The 22,758-nt window shown below is 36.0% G+C and overlaps 1 protein-coding gene across 1 annotated transcript in view; it reads right to left on the reverse strand.

Moving 5' to 3' along the window:
• Positions 1-22,758, reverse strand: part of LOC120422401 (uncharacterized) — a 726,749-nt gene that overhangs the window by 93,446 nt on the left and 610,545 nt on the right. The window contains exons 7-8 of the mRNA XM_039585822.2: positions 16,291-16,494; positions 2,400-2,545 (exon numbers count right to left, since the gene is read on the reverse strand). Of these exons, the coding sequence (XP_039441756.1) occupies positions 2,400-2,545; positions 16,291-16,494 (350 nt within the window). The remainder of the gene's footprint in view (positions 1-2,399; positions 2,546-16,290; positions 16,495-22,758) is intronic.

Raw genomic sequence — 22,758 nt, forward strand, 5'->3', positions numbered from 1 at the left:
GATCAAAAAAGTTCTTCAAAAGATACATTTTTTAAATTACTGTATGGGCAGCTGCCAAACATTTTTTTCGTTCAACAATTCACAATATTTTTTGGAGGCACTATCTAAATAAAAAAAAACTATGCATGACATATTTAGAACTATTTTTTGAAGATATTGTTTATTAGAATATTCTACGAAACGAATTTGTTTTAATTCACAAATGCCAAAATTTATGTCAAAGAAGGTTATTCAACATTTTTTAAAAAAGGCCAAGGTCAAAATAGATTGACTTTATTTTTTTTAATGTTTATTGAAAAAAAAAACACGCCATGTAGAAATCAACTTTGACAATCATTTTGAAATGTTTTAAAATTTTTCTTTGACTATCGTGTAAAAAAACTGCTTTAAATACTCAAATTTCTTTTTGGATAAAATTAAGGAAAACAAACAAAATTTAATAAATTTTATCATACTTAATTTACTGATGCTATTAGGATGAAAAGTTTTGAAGATGGCAACCTAAATTTTTAAAATCTCATTTAAATAAAAAAGAAGCTGAATCATAATTTCAACCATCGAATATTCTACAAAATTTCACAAAATCAAAGCAATACAACTTTTTTAAATAAGTTCTTAATTATACTCAAATAATATAGTTTTACGTATTTTTAGAGCCAATTTTGGAGTACCGTGAAATTGCCGTGAAATTCCAATGTAATGTGATTGACGTGCCGCGAAATTTCGATTTTTTGATTGTGAAAAATCACTTGCCCTCAGTATTGGTAATCACTGAAATTTCAAAGTTATCGCAGTTTTAGCGAAAAAAGTAGTTTTTTCCTCGTTTTATTATTTTCTTCTATTAGCGTGTAGCGTAAAAACCCCAGTTTTTATTTTCAAAAATCATATCACAGAATCCTATCCCTTTTTTGTATATTTAAGTCAAATTTCAGACATCGTGAAAATTGCATTTGAAGTTATCATATGACTTTTTCAAATGTAAGGCTGGATTGTTCTAACTCCGCACTATTTTTTTTTGAAAGTCCAACTTATTTGCTTTCAAGAGAGTCGAAATGGGTGAAACTCGTGCGAAGCTATGTTTTTTTTCGAAAAATATGATTTTTGCGAAAATTGATTGTAATTTGTAAATTTATGGAACGGCTGAATAACTTTTTTACTGAGCCATATTGCCCATGTTTGCCTAAATGTCCCATATGCAAAAACAGCAAGCTGAGAAAAACGCAAGTCAAGTTTGGCTACGTGTTATGTTTTCACGAAAAAACTGGATTTCCTCCTGATTTCTAGAACAAAATACTGGATGTTATAGGCTTTTTTGAAAGATCGCACGATTTTGAACAAAACTGCATCAATAACTCATAGAGCATAAGCATAAGCATAGGTGCCCACCCGCAGTTGCTACTCCGTTATTGACCAAGACCTCCAGAAGTTACATCCACGAGCCATGGAAGATGAGTGGGAGCTATCTTTCCTCGCTTCGCAACTTCTCAAAGGCCCCTACATGCTGATCAATACCGGCGCCGGCCACGACCAGTGGTAGGGTCACGGGGAAGTGGGTGGGAATGTTAGTCCGATACTTGAGTGATAGAGACCGCCCAATTGACTGCATCTCCGACAAAGTATCACATGAGTTTTGAGGGGGTTAGTAGATGGGTATGAGGTCAGGATTCACGAGTGGCAGTGATGTGACCATGAGCATTTTGTTTATCGGTTGAAATTTTAAATCTTAGGCAGCCGGCTGCGGAAAGATAGATAATTGATTATTTAAAAAGTTTTTTTAATCGAACGCGTGCCAGCCGAGCAGTAGTGCTATGGGCTGGACTTATCAGTATATTTTTACTATTTTTACAATTTAGATAACGCGAGCAAATTTCAAAAATAGTAAATAAATGACGCTTTACTTTTCATAAAATCGATAGTTTGATGAGTTATACTGAAACTGCCAGTTAGAATAATTTTTTACGATCATTTACGACGAAAATTATCGCAAAAAACAGGACTGCGCGTCCCCAGAAGCACCGCACTTATCAAAACTGCATCAATAACTCATAAACGATTAAAAAGCATATGGGACATTTATGCGATCAGGGGCAGCACACAGGCAAATGGATTGCTGTATATTATTTTTTTTAGAGTATTGAATATTAATTCATAAAACAAATTATTTATGGATAATCGAATCTAGTAACATTTTTTTCATTGTATTGAAAGTCATTTAAGTGTTGTTTGACATATTTTATCATTTGCTTTGCAATTCACAAATTAATTTGGATTGTTGTATAAAATAATTGACTGATTCAGAATAAATATAAAACGCATTCATGATCACAACTTTGAAGCATATTTGAATTCTTAATGTAAACTTTGTCCTTGTGATCATTTAAAATCTATAATCAACTCACCCTGGATCGTCGCAGCTGCCGCTTCCCCTTGTACCAGGTGATGATGGCGTTCGGCCTCGATCCGACACTTTCGCAGGAGATCTCGTACCGCCGATCGGCCACCAGCGGCATCGGTGGGTTCTCGATCTTGACGCTCAGCGGTTTCACTGGAAAAAAGAGAATAAATTTGGGGATTATTTTTTGAGACATTTTTGGGATAGTTAGTATGCGGTTTAGGGCAAATATTTTTTAATATGGTCGCTAAATTTTATGAAGGATTCAAAAGTTGCAGGATAGACACATTTTTTACTGCTAACCCTACGTTACAAAGCTTGACCCAAATGGCTCAAGGGTCATCAAAGCGACCGGCAATATCATTAGGGGCAAACGATTATTTCAAAAAGCAGTATCAATTTACAATAACAGATAATCGTGTACTGTCCGCCTTGCTGCCGGTCCTTCTGGAAATGCTGCAGAGATGTGTTTGCATATTTGCGAAACACAATAATGGTGACCCATTCGACCGGGGTTTTCCGGGTGAAGTTCTCCAAAAGCATTGTCATTATTATTTGGTTTTGTTTTTGGCCCAAGAAGGTTTCCTCCCTGAAGATGGTCCATAAAACAAAGAAATGGTTATCGCCCAGAAATCAATACTCGTTTCTTGCAGATCTTTGCAATATCCAGAGAAAAACTTGAGGAAAAACTTTTGAAGTGGACCAACAACCCTCATTTGGTCAGTAGTAGTGAAAAACAATAAAAGGAGGAAGAACGGAAAGGACCGTTGAAAGGCGGAAATAATCGTCCGTCGGTGAATCCCAAATGTATATCATATCCGTTCCCATTCTCCGGACCCCCCGAATCGAATCGAAAGAAAATGGGAGAAAAATTATCTTTGAAATGATGGCTGCAATAATTTACTTTTCACTCCGTCGTCGTGGAACCAGGAAGAAGTCGGGCAGGTGGCAGCGGTACCAATTTTCCGCATTTCCGTCCATTTCCGGGCGATGCTTTGAGACAAATAGTGGCTCATTTAAAAAAGGGGTGGGAAGATGAAAAGTGCTGAGTATTTTTCTCATTTTTTCTCCCCTCTGTACCGGGGGAGCTTTTTTCTTTTTGCTTCGTTTTCCTCAAGTTTTGCTTGGCTTGATGATTGTGCTCGAGCGATAGTGACTTGAGCGGTGGGTGGTGGGAGCGAATATAAACATTTGTAGAAGGTCATCATTTACATTTTAACGTTTTACCTGTGGAAATAGTTCGGTTGGTGGGTGGGAAGTGCTCGAGACAGGAGGGAGAAAAATAATGGAAAAGGATAAGCTCAAGATAACTTGGAGATTCTTTCCATAAAATATTTGACTATGAAAAGTGGACCCTTTTTTACAAGTGGGAACAATTTTCCACTTTCCACTTCACCAATAAGTTAACAAATGTTTATGTTTAATTAAAATGTTGAAATTAGTTTTAATTCAATCTTATAATAAAAAATTAAAATATTAATATTTATTTATTGCTTCTTAAAGCATTATACGGAGTTTGGGTGACACTTAGAAAACAAAAAAAAATGTTTTTAAACCTATGCATGGCAATATCTCAGCACCATAGGGTCGTATTAACAAGTTTCAAATAAGCAAAATATAGAGAATTTTCTCAGCTTTTCAAAAATATTTTTTTCAGAAGTGGCCAATTATGTGCACTTATTTAAAAAAAAAATGAAAAACTGCGACTATTTTCAAAACAGTCACCTAAAAATGGATTTAACTTGAAAACGATGCACTTTATCAAAATTTCACTAAAGTACTTTTTGATTGCAAATTTGATTTTACATCAAAAAATGAAGTTGAAAAAATTTTGCGACCAATATTTCGATTTTTTGAAGAAATCAGTATCAATTAAAAAAAAATCAAAACTCGGGCAACGGTTTTTTGCACAACCTGTAAATTTCTGAAAAGTTAGCTTTTGATTTCACCTAAAACATATCAAAAAATTAAAAAATTCAAAATGCAAATCAAGTTTTTGTGACAAAATGTTAAATAAAAAATCACCAATTGTTTTTTTACCTTGTATCATTTTTACCAGTGTAGTCCTTATCCATACCTCCAACTTTGCCGAAGACACCAAATCGATCAAAAAATCCTTCAAAATATACATATTTTTGAATTTTCATACATCATTTTTGTATGGACAGCTGCCAAATTTGTATGGAATAATAATAAATAAATAATAAATAATTTTTTTACCTTGTATCATTTTTTCCCGTGTAGTGCTTATCCATACCTCCAACTTTGCCGAAGACACCAAATCGATCAAAAAAATCCTTCAAAAGATACATATTTTTGAATTTTCATACATCATTTTTGTATGGACAGCTGCCAAATTTGTATGGAATATTATATGGACAAACTAATGATGCAAAATGGCTTCTTTGGGCATACCGAAGGCACCAAAAAAGTTTCAGCCGGATCAAAAAATACAAAAATTAAAATTCTTAAAAAAAGACCGATTTCGTAGAGAATTGCTCAATTAGTACATCGGTTTGCAAATTTGCAGCATAAGTGCTCGAAAACATGCTGTCCCTATCAAAACTGAAGTCCTGGTTTGCTCCAGTTGATTTAGGTTTTGAATTTTTGTTTCATGGTATGATTTTCATATCATTAAAAGCTTGATGAACTTACTCTTATGTTCTTGCAATAAAATTACTTAGAATCACATAATAATTATAGACATACGGTAACTTTTATTCAATCAAAACTAATGCGTTATTTTTCAAGTTTTTTGCTTTTTTTAAATCAATGCAAAATTAACCTCGTTACTCAAAAAACATTTGTTTTAGACATTTTCAATTATTCGGGTGAACTTTGAGCACAAAAGTTTCTTTTTTTTATTAAAAATCGTGAGTTGAAAAACGACCTTAAGAAAAACTAGTTTTTATTGTGAAAAAAACACAATTTTTTGAAAAAAGATCCCTTAAAATGCCTTGAAAACGGTGCAATTTATAAGAAAAATCATTTTCTTTTCTTAATTTGGATTTAAATCTAAGAAGGTGAATTGAAATTTTGTTAAAATGTTTTTGATTTTTTACAAAAAAAAAAAACATTTTTGCTTCAAAAATTTATATCTGTCATGCCTATAATATCTTGCAGCACCCAAAATTTTAGAGCGAAAGCTGGCTTTTAAAACCCCCAAAAACTTGAAGTTTTTCGATATTATATAATACGTATTTTGAAAATTAATCTTTTAATGACTTATAGTCAATTCAAAATATCGGATTTTTTTTTATAAACTTGGCCGAAAACACCTAATCAATCAGTAACGCCTATCTCAAGATAAATATTTTCGAAAATTTGCATACTAGGGTGCTCACAAAAAATAGTATCTGTGTCAATTTTGAGCGAAATTATTTGAGGTTAACCCAACTATACCCGAGCATGATAGTGGTGAAAATAAGTTTTTTTTTACAATAAAATACCTTTAAAATTGCTGATAACTTTAACAGCTTTACAGAAATTTACAGTTTGTTTCATTTTCAATTAAAATTTTCAATGAAAATCTCACTTTTGGGAATATTAGGAAAGAAGTAGCATACCCTGCTGACAAAACCGTAGGAGTACTAAGATTTTCGTACATTTTTTATTCCAAATTTTCCCATGCAAACTTCCCCTTCAAGTACAATGTGTAAATGTGGACCGATTTTGGTCATATTTGGCCAAGAGTCCTAAAATAACTCAAGGAACAAAATCCAGCTTGTGGAGTGAGGTTTTGAAAATAAAGTCCCATATTTAATCCACAAATTTTATGAAAAAAAAAATCATGCATAATTGCTAAGTTGGAGAAAGATTTAACCAAATAAAAAAAATATCAAAATAAAAAGTTTAGAAAAAATTTGGAAATTGTGGAGAATTACTCAGCATCACTTCTGGATTTATTTAATGATTGTTAAACATTTTCGGCAAAAAAAAAAACAATCAATGATCTTAACTCAAGTGGAAAATCTCATAGAAATATCGTTCATTTTGCTTATTGTGTATTTTTTTAGAAGTCCGTAAAATTATCTACAAGTTTGTTTTTGACCACTTTTCGATAAGATGCAACGACTTCGAGGTAATAGTTTTGAATATTAAAATAACTCAAGCCTTTCTCAAATGGTATTCTCGAGTACAACTTGCCGGGTACATTCCAACCACAATTTGGCATGAAATTGCTTGAAAACAACTCAAGGTGATTTAATTAAATCAATGTTTTTGGTTATGCTAATAATTTTTTACTTTTTATAATTTTTCTTTGAAATATTTGTGTCGATCTCTAATTATTCCTTTTTTTTAATAAGATATTGTCATGTAGTTTGAAAAACTTTGAATTTGTAATGTTTTGCATAATTTAAATAAATATCTGACATATTATACTGAAGACATAATTTCATCACATTTACCTAATAAGTTCTGTATGAGTTCTGAGAATGGTTTCAAAAATATACTCAACGAAACTCGCTGCCACAAAAAGATGGGTCCTTATTCAAGTGTTCCAACGCCTAGCTCGTGAATTTCCCTCACGCAGCCGAACCAAAATGCGAACCTTTTACGCAGTCTCTCGGGATTGACAGAGCGAACGTGCCTGACCCGGAAGGCACATTTCATCAGACCGTCAACATCACCGCGGAATCAGACTCGCTGACATTCACGTTTCATTAAAATCTCATTTTCGTCCGGACTCGGCGGGCCTGGCCGGATTTCACCTGACTTGTTCAACATAACACGGTGAAAAATAAATTTTGAGTTTTTCGTTCAGAAATATTTTAAATAGGTTTAAAAATATTTTAAATAAGTTTAAATTTGGAATAAGTTGAAAATATATTCCCACTATTTTAAAGTATTTTTTTTTACTGTTCTTTCGAAGTCGTTCCAAGAAGGACAAACGGATTGGAAAAGGCAGCTTTTATACTTATCATCGATTCACGCTCGGGAAACTGACCACTACCTGCTGACTTCCCTGAGGACCTTCCGCGAAATTGTCTGAAGTCTGATGAAAGTGGACAATAACCGGGAAAATACATCACGCAGATTTATCCCATTATTCAGCTGAGAGACAGTTGACAGTGAAAAGATGCGTGAGGTTATGAAATTCAATCAGTCACTCTTGTGAAAAACTGAATTTTCAACGATAATTCAACCAAAAGTGTGAAAATAAGGTTTTGTCCTTTGCTGATGTTCAAATTTTCTTTAATGAAGATATTAGTCAAGTTTTAACACCAGTCAAAGTAGTTAAACTTTGCAGCCATCCACGGAACTACTAAATCTAGGCGACTTTGTGGAAGATCCAAAAATCCCTACCCCGGGATAAAAGCTTCTTCCCATCACGGGCAACGGGCGCAAACTCTGGGCTAGTGCCCAACGGAGTCCAAAGGGGAAAAAGGCCTAGGCTCTTTTATGATGTTTTACATCAATCCTTGTTGTGGCCGGAGAACCACATCATGTGACGGAAAACGCTGCCATAATGTCCTCATCCTCGGTTATGGCCCGACTATAATCTCCTTGGGCTGCAGTTGGCAGTGATGTTGTCATTTTGTTGACGTCGTTCTTGCTTGGCCCAATGGATTTAGTAAAAAAAAGTTGCTTTTTTAAATATCTGAGCAATGCTAAAAAGGTGTTTTTGTTTATTTTATCTTTTGTGACAAGCTAGCACAATGGCAACGATTTGTGCTCATTTTCCGCGTCAAACATGTGCGACCCCTTTTTGTTGATGTTGAAGTTACTTTGGACACGTTTCTGTCAACTGTTCCGGAGAAAGGGGGTAAAGTGCGTCCAAAGTAGTCCCACGGGACGGTACGGCTTCTCTAATGTGCTTGCTCTTTTGGAAGGACCAAAAGGACATAGTACATATCCGTGGCTTGATGGTGTGATCGAGCATTATGTGTTCAGTGCATCTCGTTTAGTGGCGTAGGAACTGGTTGGGCACGATTAGTTTAGAGCGGTTTGGTACAAAGAGAAGATTCTGGTATGTTTAACCTTCCTACTATATTACTTGTAAGGTACTTTTCGACCCCAAAGTTGAAAAATCGCTGGATTCCATATTCAGTACGCAATAAATTTGTATTATTACCATTGGATGATTTAGCCCTTGATCTAGAATAAAGCTAAATTTTAAAGTTTTTGTCCAGACTCGATTATCCGAAACCTGCATTTTTTTGTTATAAATAGTATCTTATTTTCAATATATTTATCGATAACAATACCAGATGCATTTTTCAATATTTCAACGCCACCATTTTGGCTGCCATCTTGGATTGAGAATTTCAAAAATTTTGGTCAACTAACATTTCAAAATGGCGCAATATTGAATATTCGACCTTTTTGAAACGTTAGTTTCCCAAACTACACAAAAAAATTCGAAGAGGTCACCAAATATTACAAATGTTTCAATTTTTAACATTGAAAATAGGACCATGAGTATCAGGCAGATTCACTGAAAATTTTCACAAAATCGAAAAACTGGAATTTTTTTGTTATAGTTGAACTAGCAACGGTGCACTTTATGAAAAAATCTTTAGAGTACTTTTTGATTGCAAATTTGATCTAACACTTAAAACCGAAGTCAAAAAAAATATCGAGCAGAATCGGTATTTTTTGTAGCAATTTATTGTGAATTATATCTCGGCGGTAAAATTTGTGACTTTACTTTTCTACGGCTCAAAAATTGGAAAAAATATGCAAAAAAAATGGCAAACATGTTTTTTTCGTACCAGTACCAGTAACTTTGCCGAAGACACCAAAACGAAAATTCCTTTAAAAGATACAGACTTTCTAATATTTACGTACCATTTTTGTAAGAACAGCTGCAAAATTGTATGATGCGCTGTATAGGTGAACCAATGACATAAAATGGCTTCTTTGGTCATAGAAAAGGCCACCACAAAGTTTGAGTCAAATTAAAAAAAGCAAATTTTATCAATTTCCGGTTTTTGTTGAGAATTGCACTCTTGTTTTGCCAGAATTTGCAGTATTACTTGAGTATATAAACATTGTTTATGTTTTTTACTTCTAAGCTTAATACAAATATTTTTAAAGCTTTTGACCTCAGAATTGCCCAAAAAATAATTAAGCGAAAAATAAACCGTAACAAAATCTTGAAATTTCCATTGCAATGCATTTACAAAACTAAAATAAATGTGTCAACTGATTTAAAAATATGAATAATGTTGGGTCGCGGACCCTATAATTAGGTATTTTTAGTTACCCCCCGTCGTACGGGGGGGGTGAACCAAAGAAGTAGTGTCAGAGTGACATTTTGACGTTTATTTGTTATTGTTATTGTTTTGACTACTTGTATTGTAATATTGTGAATAAACGTTCTCTTGTGTTTTGACCGCCGTGGAGATTGGATGTCTCCTCGGCAGAAGTAATCATCGTGTGTTTGATTTATTGTATCGTCCTCCGAATGGTGTTTCGTCGTCGTCTTCGCTGTTCTTCGTAGTTGCTGAGGCAACTTGTGTGCTTTCCCAGCCGGCCAGAGAGACACAACGTAGGGAGCTAGCTGATCGGGGCGAACATTGGTGCCGTGACCAGGATTGGGGCCGCGCTGTGGATTCTGTTTGCGGATGATTACGCTGCTTCAAAATGGCTCGGCCGCCATTGACGTCGGAGTGGTCGTTTTCGGAAGCGGCCACCCTTGTGGTGCTATACGACCGTTCGTATAAGCAGCCGATGAGCCAATGACAACCTGTGTCACTGATTGGCTCAGCTGCGGCTGTTGATTACCGTTCCTGCTGCTTCGGGTCTGGAGTCATGGTACTCTTGCCATCGTGGATAGATTGCCGAAGACGACAGCAGTACCAGGGATCAACGGCAGCGTCTACAAGCGGTAAAGCTCCGGCCATGGTTGATGGCAGTCGAGCGAAGCAGAATCATCCCGGAAGAAGAAGACGACGGAGGATGCCATGGGGACCAGAACGGTAGGCGCAAGAGCATCACAGGAGCAGGTTCCCTAGGGTAAAACTGACGTTTTAGGGGACCGGTATGTTGGGTCGCGGACCCTATAATTAGGTATTTTTAGTTACCCCCCGTCGTACGGGGGGGGGGGGGGTGAACCAAAGAAGTAGTGTCAGAGTGACATTTTGACGTTTATTTGTTATTGTTATTGTTTTGACTACTTGTATTGTAATATTGTGAATAAACGTTCTCTTGTGTTTTGACCGCCGTGGAGATTGGATGTCTCCTCGGCAGAAGTAATCATCGTGTGTTTGATTTATTGTATCGTCCTCCGAATGGTGTTTCGTCGTCGTCTTCGCTGTTCTTCGTAGTTGCTGAGGCAACTTGTGTGCTTTCCCAGCCGGCCAGAGAGACACAACGTAGGGAGCTAGCTGATCGGGGCGAACAAATAACAATGTTAATATATCTTTTCATCAAGTTGGAACAATTTTGAACCTATTTTTAAAAAGTCTAAATTATTAGCACAGATTGACGAGCAAAAAAATCCATTAAAAGTGTATGAAACTGTTACAAACTGTTATTCATTTTGGAAAAAATACAGATTGAAAAATGATTACTTACTTTTGAGGAATTTTGTTTATGATTGGAGCTATATTTACTAGAGTGTAACAAAATTGACTTTTTGGCGGGCATTCAGGTTTTTGTTCCGGTGGGCATACTGAGCCCAAATCCCCATAACAGGTGGTGGCGCTCCGCCCTTCAATTTTAAATGGGATTCAACCCGTAAAAATACTTTTTTTCAAAAATGTCTGTTTTTGAGGCACTTTGGCCACCAATGCGTTTACCAGATCCTCGCGCATCTTTTGGTATATATAACATTAAAGTTTGGAGCACCCTGGAGTTCGGTACAGACCTTCAATGTTTGGCATTTTTTCGAAAAATTGTCCCCGGCAAAAAAGATATGCGTCGCACCTCGCGACGCCCGGGACCATGCCAAACTTTGTAGGTCTGTACCGAGCTATTATGTGAATATTATGTTAAAATACAGACGTGCCTCGGTTTAGCACCGCATATGGGGGATGCAAAACCGAGGCGTGCATAACCGAGGCACTGAGCTTATGGGATTTTGGCTATATGGGAGACATTGGCTTTAATCGGACGAAAAATCATGCAAACATCAAAAATTATAGTGTTTTGGAATCGGGATGATGTCAGCTATCCATTAAAATTATTATTTCATGAAAGTTTTCACAAAAATACGTATTTTTCCTGTATTTCGAAAATGCATATTATTTTCCTAAAGAAACCAACAATATATTGTAGTTGCAATATGGGTATCAAATGATCAGGGTTTTTTCATACATTTTGGATGTAACAATAACATTTTTAGAAAATACTCAAAATTTTCACAAAACTACGTATTTTCGAAAAAAATACTCAAAATTTCAATTTTTAACAATATGGGTATCAAACGATCGGAATTTTTTCATACATTTCGAATGTAATAACAACATTTTTAGAAAATACTGAAAATTTTCACAAAACTACGGATTTTCGAAAAAATACTCAAAATTTCCATTTTTACAATATGGGTATCAAACGATTGGAAATTTTCATACATTTCAAATGTAATAACAACATTTTTAGAAAATACTCAAAATTTTCACAAAACTGCGTATTTAAAAAAAAATACTCAAACTTCAATTTTTACAATATGGGTATCAAACGATCGGGATTTTTTCATACATTTCGAATGTAATAACAACATTTTTAGAAAATACTCAAAATTTTCACAAAACTACGTATTTTCGAAAAAAATACTCAAAATTTCGATGTTTGCAATAAAGGGTATCAAACGATCGGGATTTTTTCATACGTTTCGAATGTAATAACAACATTTTTAGAAAATACTCAAAATTTTCACAAAACTACGAATTTTTGAAAAAAAAGTACTCAAAATTTCCGGTTATACAATGTGGGTTTCAAACAATCGGGATTTTTTCATACATTTCGAATGTAATAACAACAATTTTAGAAAATACTTAAAAATTTCACAAAACTACGTATTTTCGAAAAAATACTTTAAATTTTCCTTGACGATACAAAGAAACAATTAATGAAAAAATCTCAACCATGTTATACTCATATTGTAAAAAAACTGAAATTTTGGGTATTTTTTTTTAAAAACGTAGTTTTGTGAAAATTTGGATATTTTCACAAATTTGTGTTAAAACTTTTGAAATGTATAAAAAAATCCCGAACATTTGATACCTCTTGTGAAAACCGGAAATTTTGAGTATTTTTTTTCAAAAATATGTAGTTTTGTGAAAACTTTGAGTATTTTAATTTTTTTACTTTCGAAATGTATGAAAAAATCCCGATTGTTTGATACCCATATTGCAAATATTGAAATTTCGAGTATTTTTTTTTGAAAATACGTAGTTTTGTGAAAATTTTGAGTATTTTCTAAAAATGTTGTTATTACATTCGAAATGTATGAAAAAATCCCGATCGTTTGATACCCATATTGTAAATATTGAAATTTTTAATATTTTTTTTGAAAATACGTAGTTTTGTGAAAAATTATGAGTATTTAAAAAAAATGCTGGTATTAAATTCGAATTGTATGAAAAAATCAAGATCGTTTGATACCCACATTGTAAAAACGGAAATTTTGAGTACCTTTTTTCAAAAATTCGTAGTTTTGTGAAAATTTTGAGTATTTTCTAAAAATGTTGTTATTACATTCGAAATGTATGAAAAAATCCCGATCGTTTGATACCCATATTGTAAAAATTAAAATTTTGAGTATTTTTTCGAAAATACGTAGTTTTGTGATAATTTTCAGTATTTTCTAAAAATGTTGCTATTACATTCGAAATGTATGAAAAAATCTCGATCGTTTGATACCCATATTGTAAAAATTGAAATTTTGAGTATTTTTTTCGAAAATACGTAGTTTTGTGAAAGTTTTGAGTATTTTCTAAAAATGTTATTGTTACATCCAAAATATATGAAAAAAAACCTGATCATTTGATACCCATATTGCAATATCAATATATTTTTGGTTTCTTTAGAGAAAAAATATGCATTTTCAAAATACAGGAAAAATACGTATTTTTGTAAAAAATTTCATGAAATTATAATTTTAATGGATAGCTGATATCATCCCGATTCCAAAACACTATAATTTTTGATGTTTGCATGAATATTCATAGAATTATAGCCAATGTCTCCCATATAGCCAAAATCCCATAAGCTCTGTGCTTCAGTTAAGCACTGGGCCGTGCTTAACCGAGGCAGCTGAACGGTGCAAAACCGAGGCAGTGCAAAACCGAGGCGTGCTAAACCGAGGCATGACTGTATGTATTTTTGGAATAATGCGATAATTGTATAGAGCAATTCCATGCCAAATAGGGAATCGGTTGTACCCGACCCTCTCCGATTTCAATGAAACTTTATAGACATGTTATCCTTCGCTTATATAAGCCATTTTTGTTTATATGGAGCCAATTCCACTCGATAATGACATTTGAGAAGGGCGTAAGTGTTTTAAATATTTTTGTAATTCGGAATTTAAATATTTCTGTATCTCGAAGCCGTTGCATCGTATCAAAAAGTGGTCAAAGACAAACTTGTAGGAAATTTGACGGGCTTTTCGATAAAAATACACTGAAAGAAAAAAACACTCAACTTTCATGAGATTTTTTAATTTTAAAGTTTAAAAGTCAAATTTGAGAGGGAGCCCACGATTTTTTTTCGGTCCAAATATTTGTGAAGATAGCCTAAGATGTTACAAAAAGACTCACGAAAAATGCAGGATGGAGCAACTCACCTAAAAAAAATACAAAAACCATTTACTGAAACTATTTTTTGGAAAGGGCTCTAAACGTCAAAATTTTCAAAAGCCGAATACTGGAATCCATTCTCCAGACAATTTTACATAAAAATCTCCATATTGACTACTGTCCTAAATCCAATCCTTGTGAAGTTACAACGGTTTTAAAAATAAAAATGTTAAAAAATAGGGTTTTTGATGGTTTTTGGCAATTTCTGTATGACAAACTTGATTTTTCAGTCTCGTAAATATTTTTACCAAAAAGCTCGTCCAATTTCCCATAAGTTTGTCTTTGACCACATTTCAATTGGGTGTATGGGCTTACAGATATAAGCTAATTTACTATCCAGGTTACTATACTACACTGAAAAAATATTATGTTTTCAGTTATGAGCAATGTAATTAGCTTATATCTGTAAGCTCATACATCCAATTGAAATGTGGTCAAAGACAAAGTTATGGGAAATTGGACGAGCTTTCCGGTAAAAATATTTTCGAGACTAAAAAACCAAGTCTGTCATATGGAAATTGCCAAAAACCATAAAAAACCTATTTTTTCAACATTATTATTTTTAAAACCGCTGTAACTTCACAAGGATTGGACTTAGGACAGTAGTCAATATGAAGACTTTATGTAAAATTGTCTGGAGAATCGATTCCCTTATTCGGTTTTTGAAAATTTGGACGTTTCGAGCACTTTTCAAAAAATAGTTTCAGTAAATGATTTTTGTATTTTTTTAGGTGAGTTGCTCCATCCTGCATTTTTCGTGAGTCTTTTTGCAACATCTTTGGTTATCTTCACAAATATTTGGACCGAAAAAAATCATGGGCTCCCCCTCAAATTTGACTTTTAAACTTTAAAATAAAAAAATCTCATAAAAGTTGAGTGTTTTTTTCTTTCAGTGTATTTTTATCGAAAAGCCCGTCAAATTTCCTACAAGTTTGTCTTTGACCACTTTTTGATATGATGCAACGGCTTCGAGATACAGAAACATTTAAATTCCGAAATACAAACATATTTAAAACACTTACGCCCTTCCCAAATGTCATTTTCGAGTGGAACTGGCTCCATATACACAAAAATGGCTTATATAAGCGTAGGATAACATGTCTATAAAGTTTCATTGAAATCGGAGAGGGTCGAGAAAAAAATCCCTGAAAAATTCCTGTTTTGGGCTGGAATTGCTCTATAGAGGACTCTCTCGTTGTCGATATTAAAGGGACCGTCGAGAGCGAGAGTTATCAAACCATAGAACAAAAAATCAAAGCAATCTATTTGAAGGACCTGAAATTTATTGACAGCTGGAGCAATATTGATATCGAAAAGATCGACAGCCAGAGAGTCTTGCACTGTAACTGCAAGGTAATTTTTCAGAATATAAAAATAACCAAGTCACGAACAAAAATTCACACTGCATTTAATTAGATCTAGTAATCATTCACCTAGATAATTTGAAAAATAGCAAATTTAAATGGGTAAACATTTGAAAAATCAGAAAAACTAGGTAATTTTCCTGTTTATTTAATGTTGCAGCCCAGCTTAAAACCTTTTGAATCTCCCCCTATAAACGTCAACATTTCGTCGAAAGACAATTTAAATCCTGTTGGAAATCACTATTCCGACAACTGGGATATAGTCAGTTGTCATGTCGTCCGGGACGGTATTTGTTCATCTAAGAACAGTGCCATGATGCTGGAGCAGAAGGTCAAACATTACTGTCTGTGTAGGTTGATCACTATGGAAATGTACGTTCGTCTACAATAAGGCCAATCACGGTGGAGACAACTTCCTACTTGGTAGTTGTGCTGCACTGGAACCGACTTCAAATTCTACGAAGAAGGACCAGCTACGATAAGCCACATCCGCCACATCTGATTGCTGGATTGCTGGTCCTGTTTACATTCGGTTATTGTTTGTTGTCAACATGGCCGGGACCGACCAACGACTGTAGTCTTCTTTCGGAGTAAACTAGATTGCCTCTTGGAAGTGAGGGCTTTAATCAAATAAATGTGCTCGTTTACATTCTTCCTGATGTTTCTACGGTCTCGCAAATAATATAAATATCCATTTGCTTATCATAGCAGAGATAAAACAATCAAGAAAATTTCTTCATTGGAGATGATGGAATTTTCCACAGAGTTCCCAAGTTCAACTTACGGTGCAGATCTAGCACGTAGCTGCTCTCCTTCGGTTCGGCGAGCTGCGTGTTCGTCGCCTGGCAGGTGAAAATCGAGTTCAGGTCGGAGCGCTGGATCGCCGGCCAAAGCAGCCGGTTCTCGATGACGTCGCCCGAGTTGTGCTCGTTCTGTTCGTCCACCAGGATGCCGTTGATGAGCCACTTGACCGAGGGCTGCGGTCGACCTGGAAACGGGGAGAGAAAGGGTGGATATTTTTGAAAATTTGAGAAGCAGTTTTATTTTTTTAATTGAATGGATTTTTGGAACTATTTTCATTTTACAAAAGTATAATTAAATGTAAGCTTATTTTCATCTAAAATAACCAGTTACTAACAAAATCCAAATAAGGTAGACTATTCCTCCCATCTGTCCTAAACTAGGTCAATTTCCTGCTACATCGTCCTCTCCGCACTTCAAAGCAGACTCCGAGGGACGTTTCGCTGCGTTTTATTTGACATCCCGTGTCAACGCTACCCTGCGGAACATGTACTCCGTCGTCGGTCCGTATTGCCTGTCGAAGCCCGATATCGTTGATCGATTTTTGTGCACACATACACATGTGTGTGAATGTGTGCTTTTCATTTGCTTAGTGTGTGTGTGTGTGTGTGGGTTCGTGGTCACACTGTTTGCATTCCGGTCGACGTTCGCCAACTGCAACGTCGCGGTTTGCAATACACTAAATCCCCCATGTGCGCTCTTTTTGGGGGGGCGCACACCGGGGGAGAGCGCAATTCGGGGGAGCGTTATTTCGGGGTTTGAGCGCAAACGGGGGGAGCGTTATTTCGGGGTTTGAGCGCAAATCGGGGGAGCGTTATTGCGGGGTTTTGGCGTAAAATGGGGTTTTCTTTTTAAATGTACTTTATTTACATATAAATGAAACATTTGTATAAGGGGTCATCCATAAAACACGGATAAGGGGCCATCCACAAATCTGGGTATCCAAGAACTCCCGGAAGTCATGCCCTAGATATCTACTTGATCAACGGGGGTCTATATGGGTGTATTAACCATCGGTATAGCTTCAGGTAGCTTCAGTGAACCACGATGGATCTTCTGGGTTACGTTGGATTGTTATGGGCCCTCCAGGAACTCCCGGGAGTTATGACCTGATGATCTACCTGATCAACGCGGGTCTATATGGGTATATTAATCATCGGTATAGCTTCAGGTAGCTGCACTGAACCACGATGGATGCTCTGGAGTTCGTTGGATTGTTATGGGTCCTCCAGGAACTCCAGGGAGTTATGACCTGATGATCTACCAGATCAACGGGGGTCTATATGAGTGTATTAACCATCGGTATAGCTTCAGGTAGCTCCAGTGAACCACGATGGATCTTCTGGGTTACGTTGGATTGTTATGGGCCCTCCAGGAACTCTCGGGAGTTATGACCTGATGATCTAGCTGATCAACGGGGGTCTATGTGGGTATATTAATCATTGGTATAGCTTCAGGTAGCTGCACTGAACCACGATGGATGCTCTGGAGTTCGTTGGATTGTTATGGGTCCTCCAGGAACTCCAGGGAGTTATGACCTGATGATCTACCAGATCAACGGGGGTCTATATGAGTGTATTAACCATCGGTATAGCTTCAGGTAGCTCCAGTGAACCACGATGGATCTTCTGGGTTACGTTGGATTGTTATGGGCCCTCCAGGAACTCCCGGGAGTTATGACCTGATGATCTACCTGATCAACGCGGGTCTATATGGGTATATTAATCATCGGTATAGCTTCAGGTAGCTGCACTGAACCACGATGGATGCTCTGGAGTTCGTTGGATTGTTATGGGTCCTCCAGGAACTCCAGGGAGTTATGACCTGATGATCTACCAGATCAACGGGGGTCTATATGAGTGTATTAACCATCGGTATAGCTTCAGGTAGCTCCAGTGAACCACGATGGATCTTCTGGGTTACGTTGGATTGTTATGGGCCCTCCAGGAACTCTCGGGAGTTATGACCTGATGATCTACCTGATCAATGGGGGTCTATATGGGTATATTAATCATCGGAATAGCTTCCGGTAGCTTCAGTGAACCACGATGGATATTCTGGGTTACGTTAAATTGTTATGGGTCCTCCAGGAACTCCCGGGAGTTATGACCTGATGATCTACCAGATCAACGGGGGTCTGTATGAGTGTATTAACCATCGGTATAGCTTCAGGTAGCTTCAGTGAACCACGATGGATCTTCTGGGTTACGTTGGATTGTTATGGGCCCTCCAGGAACTCCCGGGAGTTATGACCTGATGATCTACCTGATCAACGCGGGTCTATATGGGTATATTTATCATCGGTATAGCTTCAGGTAGCTTCAGTGAACCACGATGGATCTTCTGGGTTACGTTGGATAGTTATGGGCCCTCCAGAAACTCCCGGAAGTTATGACCTGATGATCTACCTGATCAACGGGGGTCTGTATGGGTGTATTACCCATCGGTATAGCTTCAGGTAACTTCAGTGAACCACGATGGATATTCTGGGGTACGTTGGATTGTTATGGGTCCTCAAGGAACTCCCGGGAGTTATGACCTGATGATCTAGCTGATCAACGGGGGTCTATGTGGGTATATTAATCATTGGTATAGCTTCAGGTAGCTTCACTGAACCATGATGGATGCTACTGAAGTTACCTGAAGCTATACCGATGATTAATTCATCCATATAAACCTCCGTTGATCTGGTAGATGTCCAGGTCATGACTTCCAGGAGTTCCTGGACGACCTATAACAATCCAACGTACCTCAGAGTATCCTTCGTGGTTAGGTGAAGCTACCTGAAGCTATACCGAAGATTAATGTATTCATATGGGCCCCCGTTGATCAGGTAGTTCATCAGGTCATAACTCCCGGGAGTTCCTGGAGGACCCAAAACAATCCAACGTACCTCAGAGTATCCTTCGTGGTTAGGTGGAGCTACCTGAAGCTATACCGATGATTAATGTATTCATATAGGCCCCCGTTGATCAGGTAGATCATCAGGTCATAACTCCCGGGAGTTCCTGGAGGACCCATAACAACCCAATATGGCGAAGGGTATCCATCGTAATTCATGAAGCTACCTGAAGCTATACCGATGGTTAATACACCCATATAGACCCCCGTTGATCAGGTAGATCATCAGGTCATAACTCCCGGGAGTTCCTGGAGGACCCATAACAATCCAACGTAACCCAGAATATCCATCGTGGTTCACTGAAGCTACCTGAAGCTATATCGATGATTAATATACCCATATAGAACCCCGTTGATCAGATAGATCGTCAGGTCATAACTTCTGGGAGTTCCTGGAGGACCTATAACAATCCAACATGGCTAAGGGTATCCATTGTGGTTCACTGAAGCTACCTGAAGCTATACCGTTGGTTAATACATCCATATAGACCCCCGTTGATCAGGTAGATCATCAGGTCATAACTTCCGGGAGTTCCTGGAGGGCCCATAACAATCCAACGTAACCCAGAAGATCCATCGTGGTTCACTGAAGCTACCTGAAGCTATACCGATGATTAATATACCCATATAGAACCCCGTTGATCAGGTAGATCATCAGGTCATAACTCCCGGGAGTTCCTGGAGGACCCATGACAATCCAACGAACTCCAGAGCATCCATCGTGGTTCAGTGAAGCTACCTGAAGCTATACCGATGGTTAATACACTCATATAGACCCCCGTTGATCAGGTAGATCATCAGGTTATAACTCCCGGGAGTTCCTGGAGGACCCATAACAATTTAACGTAACCCAGAATATCCATCGTGGTTCACTGAAGCTATCGGAAGCTATACCGATGTTTAATACACCCATATAGACCCCCGTTCATCAAGTAGATATCTAGGGCATGACTTCCGGGAGTTCTTGGATACCCAGATTTGTGGATGGCCCCTTATCCATGTTTTGTGGATGACCCCTTATACAAATATTTTATTTATATGTAAAAAAGTACATTTAAAAAGAAAACCCCATTTCACGCCAAAACCCCGCAATAACGCTCCCCCGATTTGCGCCACTTAGAGCGTTATTTGGGGGGAGCGTTATTTCGGGGTTTGAGCGCAATTCGGGGGGCGCAAAACGGGGGAGGCGCAATCGGGGGGAGCGTATTTAGGGGATTTAGAGTAATTGGAATACAACAGAGTTGAGCCGGGCAAACAAAACAACAAACGTCAAAGTCAGAGAGTCGTGAAAATGGAGCCACGCTCGTTGAGTTGGCTTCGGTTTGGAACCAGTTCATCAAACTGGGACTATTTGTGTTGGCCAGCGTGATTTTTTTTTCTGATGTGTTGGTAAAAGCCATTGTATTGTTTGATAGATAGATTGAAAGTTATTTGAAGGGGATTTCGATTTTGATACATATTGCTTGAAGCATGCATTTAGAATATTACAATCTTTCCTTAGAAAAACTGCTAACTGTTGTTTTGAGTTTCAAAATTTTAGTTGAAGTCCTTTAAAATTTTCATAAAATCGCATGGGTCCAAAACATTTAGATAGCTGAAATTAACTAAAAATCCAGTGATAAATTGTCACACTCAACTAACAGCATGGGCCAGTTTAAGCTATTTTTTCAAATTATACTTTTTAAGACCATGGTAAATAAAGGAAGCTTTAGGAAAAACGTAAATTCAGCCGATTTCGACCATTTTTATTTTTTGTATTTTTTTTTATTTCGCTCTAACATTGTGGGGCCAAAAAGCCATTTTGTGCCATTGACTTTTGAAGGTTTTTTATCGTTTTTCAACTTTTAGATTAAAAAAATAGCAAAAATATAAAAAGTTTTGAATGAAAAAAGTGTTTCAAAATTCATTATACGGTTATGTATATGCGGCCTAATTTTTATTGTAAAATTAAGTTTGAAATCGAAAAGTACTTGATAGATTTTTTGATAAAATAATCTTTTTTAAAGATGTAACCAGTGTAAAAAGTTCCCGTTTTTGATTTTTATAGATCATGGACAATATTGTTTTCGAAAAACACAGAAAGTTTTCAATAAAATTGCCAAAGAGACATTCTAGATTAGCCTTCTGATTGTCAAAAAAAAAAAACAGCGAATAAAAGAAAAAGAAACAAGAAATTGCATAAATCTCAGCAAATTATGGTTCAATTTTCGATTAAAAATTTTGTTATCTTTACAAAATCATTTTAAAATTGTGAAATCTAGGATAACATGTCAAATGGGCGTATTGTTGAATGTCTTGCGGTTTATATCGATTTTATTGAAATTTACATTATTTTGACCTTTTTTTAAATTCATCAAAAATAATATTTGTTTTGTACTTTAAAATATTTTGCCTTTTTTTATTCAAATATTTTTTAAAGTTTATGTTCCTGGCCGAAGTCAAGAAGAAGGAAATTCATAAAAATTATTAAGTCATAATGTATGACTTATTAGAACAGTTGTTTTACAATTGCTTGATAAAAAAATATAACGATTATTTTTTTGCAAAAAACAAAAAAAAACTTTACCCTCTACAACCCATCACCGCCTCTAGACGGGCTTCGATTTAAAAAAATGCAAAAAATCAATGTTTAATCAATTCTTGATCTATAAAAAGCATTGGAAAGAATAACTCTTAAAATTAAAAAAATAGGGTTGGAAGTTTGACTTGTTTTATGTGACTTTGCCATTGTTTTTAATTTTTTTTTTTGAGGTCAACTTTGGTCAAGTTTTTATAAATTTATAAAAAATGTTGGAGTAGGGGAAATATACCCATTTTAATCACACTAAGCCGTTCGACCAATTCTCATCACTTTTGCCGTTTTCCGCTATTAAATCAACATTTTCTGATGTATCAACAATGAAGAGTTGCTTGCTCACTTTTATTTGAGCTATTTATTACTTTGGAACAGTCAAAAACACTTTATGAAAGCTGTAATTCGTGATCAAAGTGCTGATAGGCTGATAATAGAAATAGGCTGATAATAGAAATAGGCTGAAAAGGGTATAGTTTACCTATTTCATAGACTTTTACACTCTCTAAATTTTAAATAGTTTCGAAAAATGAAAAAGTCTTACTTCTTAAATATTGTTGCAAGATTTCTATCTTTTTTCAATCTATACATGAAGGTCACAATAGATCCTTAGAAAAATCTGACATGTATACAGCTATGTTATACATAAAAAATCGACCGTATTTACTTATATTTTTAAAAATAAACCCCCTCTACCCCCTTTCATAAAGACTCCAACAATCTGAGGGCAAGTTTTTATTCAGAAGACCTGTAAATTATTAAGAATATAGACGTGAAATAAAAGAAAAATGTTCAAATCACTTTTCCATAGCTACTTTTCAATATTTGTGTATTTAGGCTCAAATCAAAAGTTTTTTTTGTCAAATGTTTTTTTTAGTTTTTTTTTAATTCGACCTATTGTCCTTTCGACCATTTGTCCATTCATCATTTTTGAATTCGAAATTTTGTCCATTCGACCTTTTGTCATACATTCGTTTT

The sequence above is a fragment of the Culex pipiens genome, chromosome 2, assembly GCF_016801865.2.
Source record: "Culex pipiens pallens isolate TS chromosome 2, TS_CPP_V2, whole genome shotgun sequence".
Classification (NCBI taxonomy): Eukaryota; Metazoa; Arthropoda; class Insecta; order Diptera; family Culicidae; genus Culex; species Culex pipiens.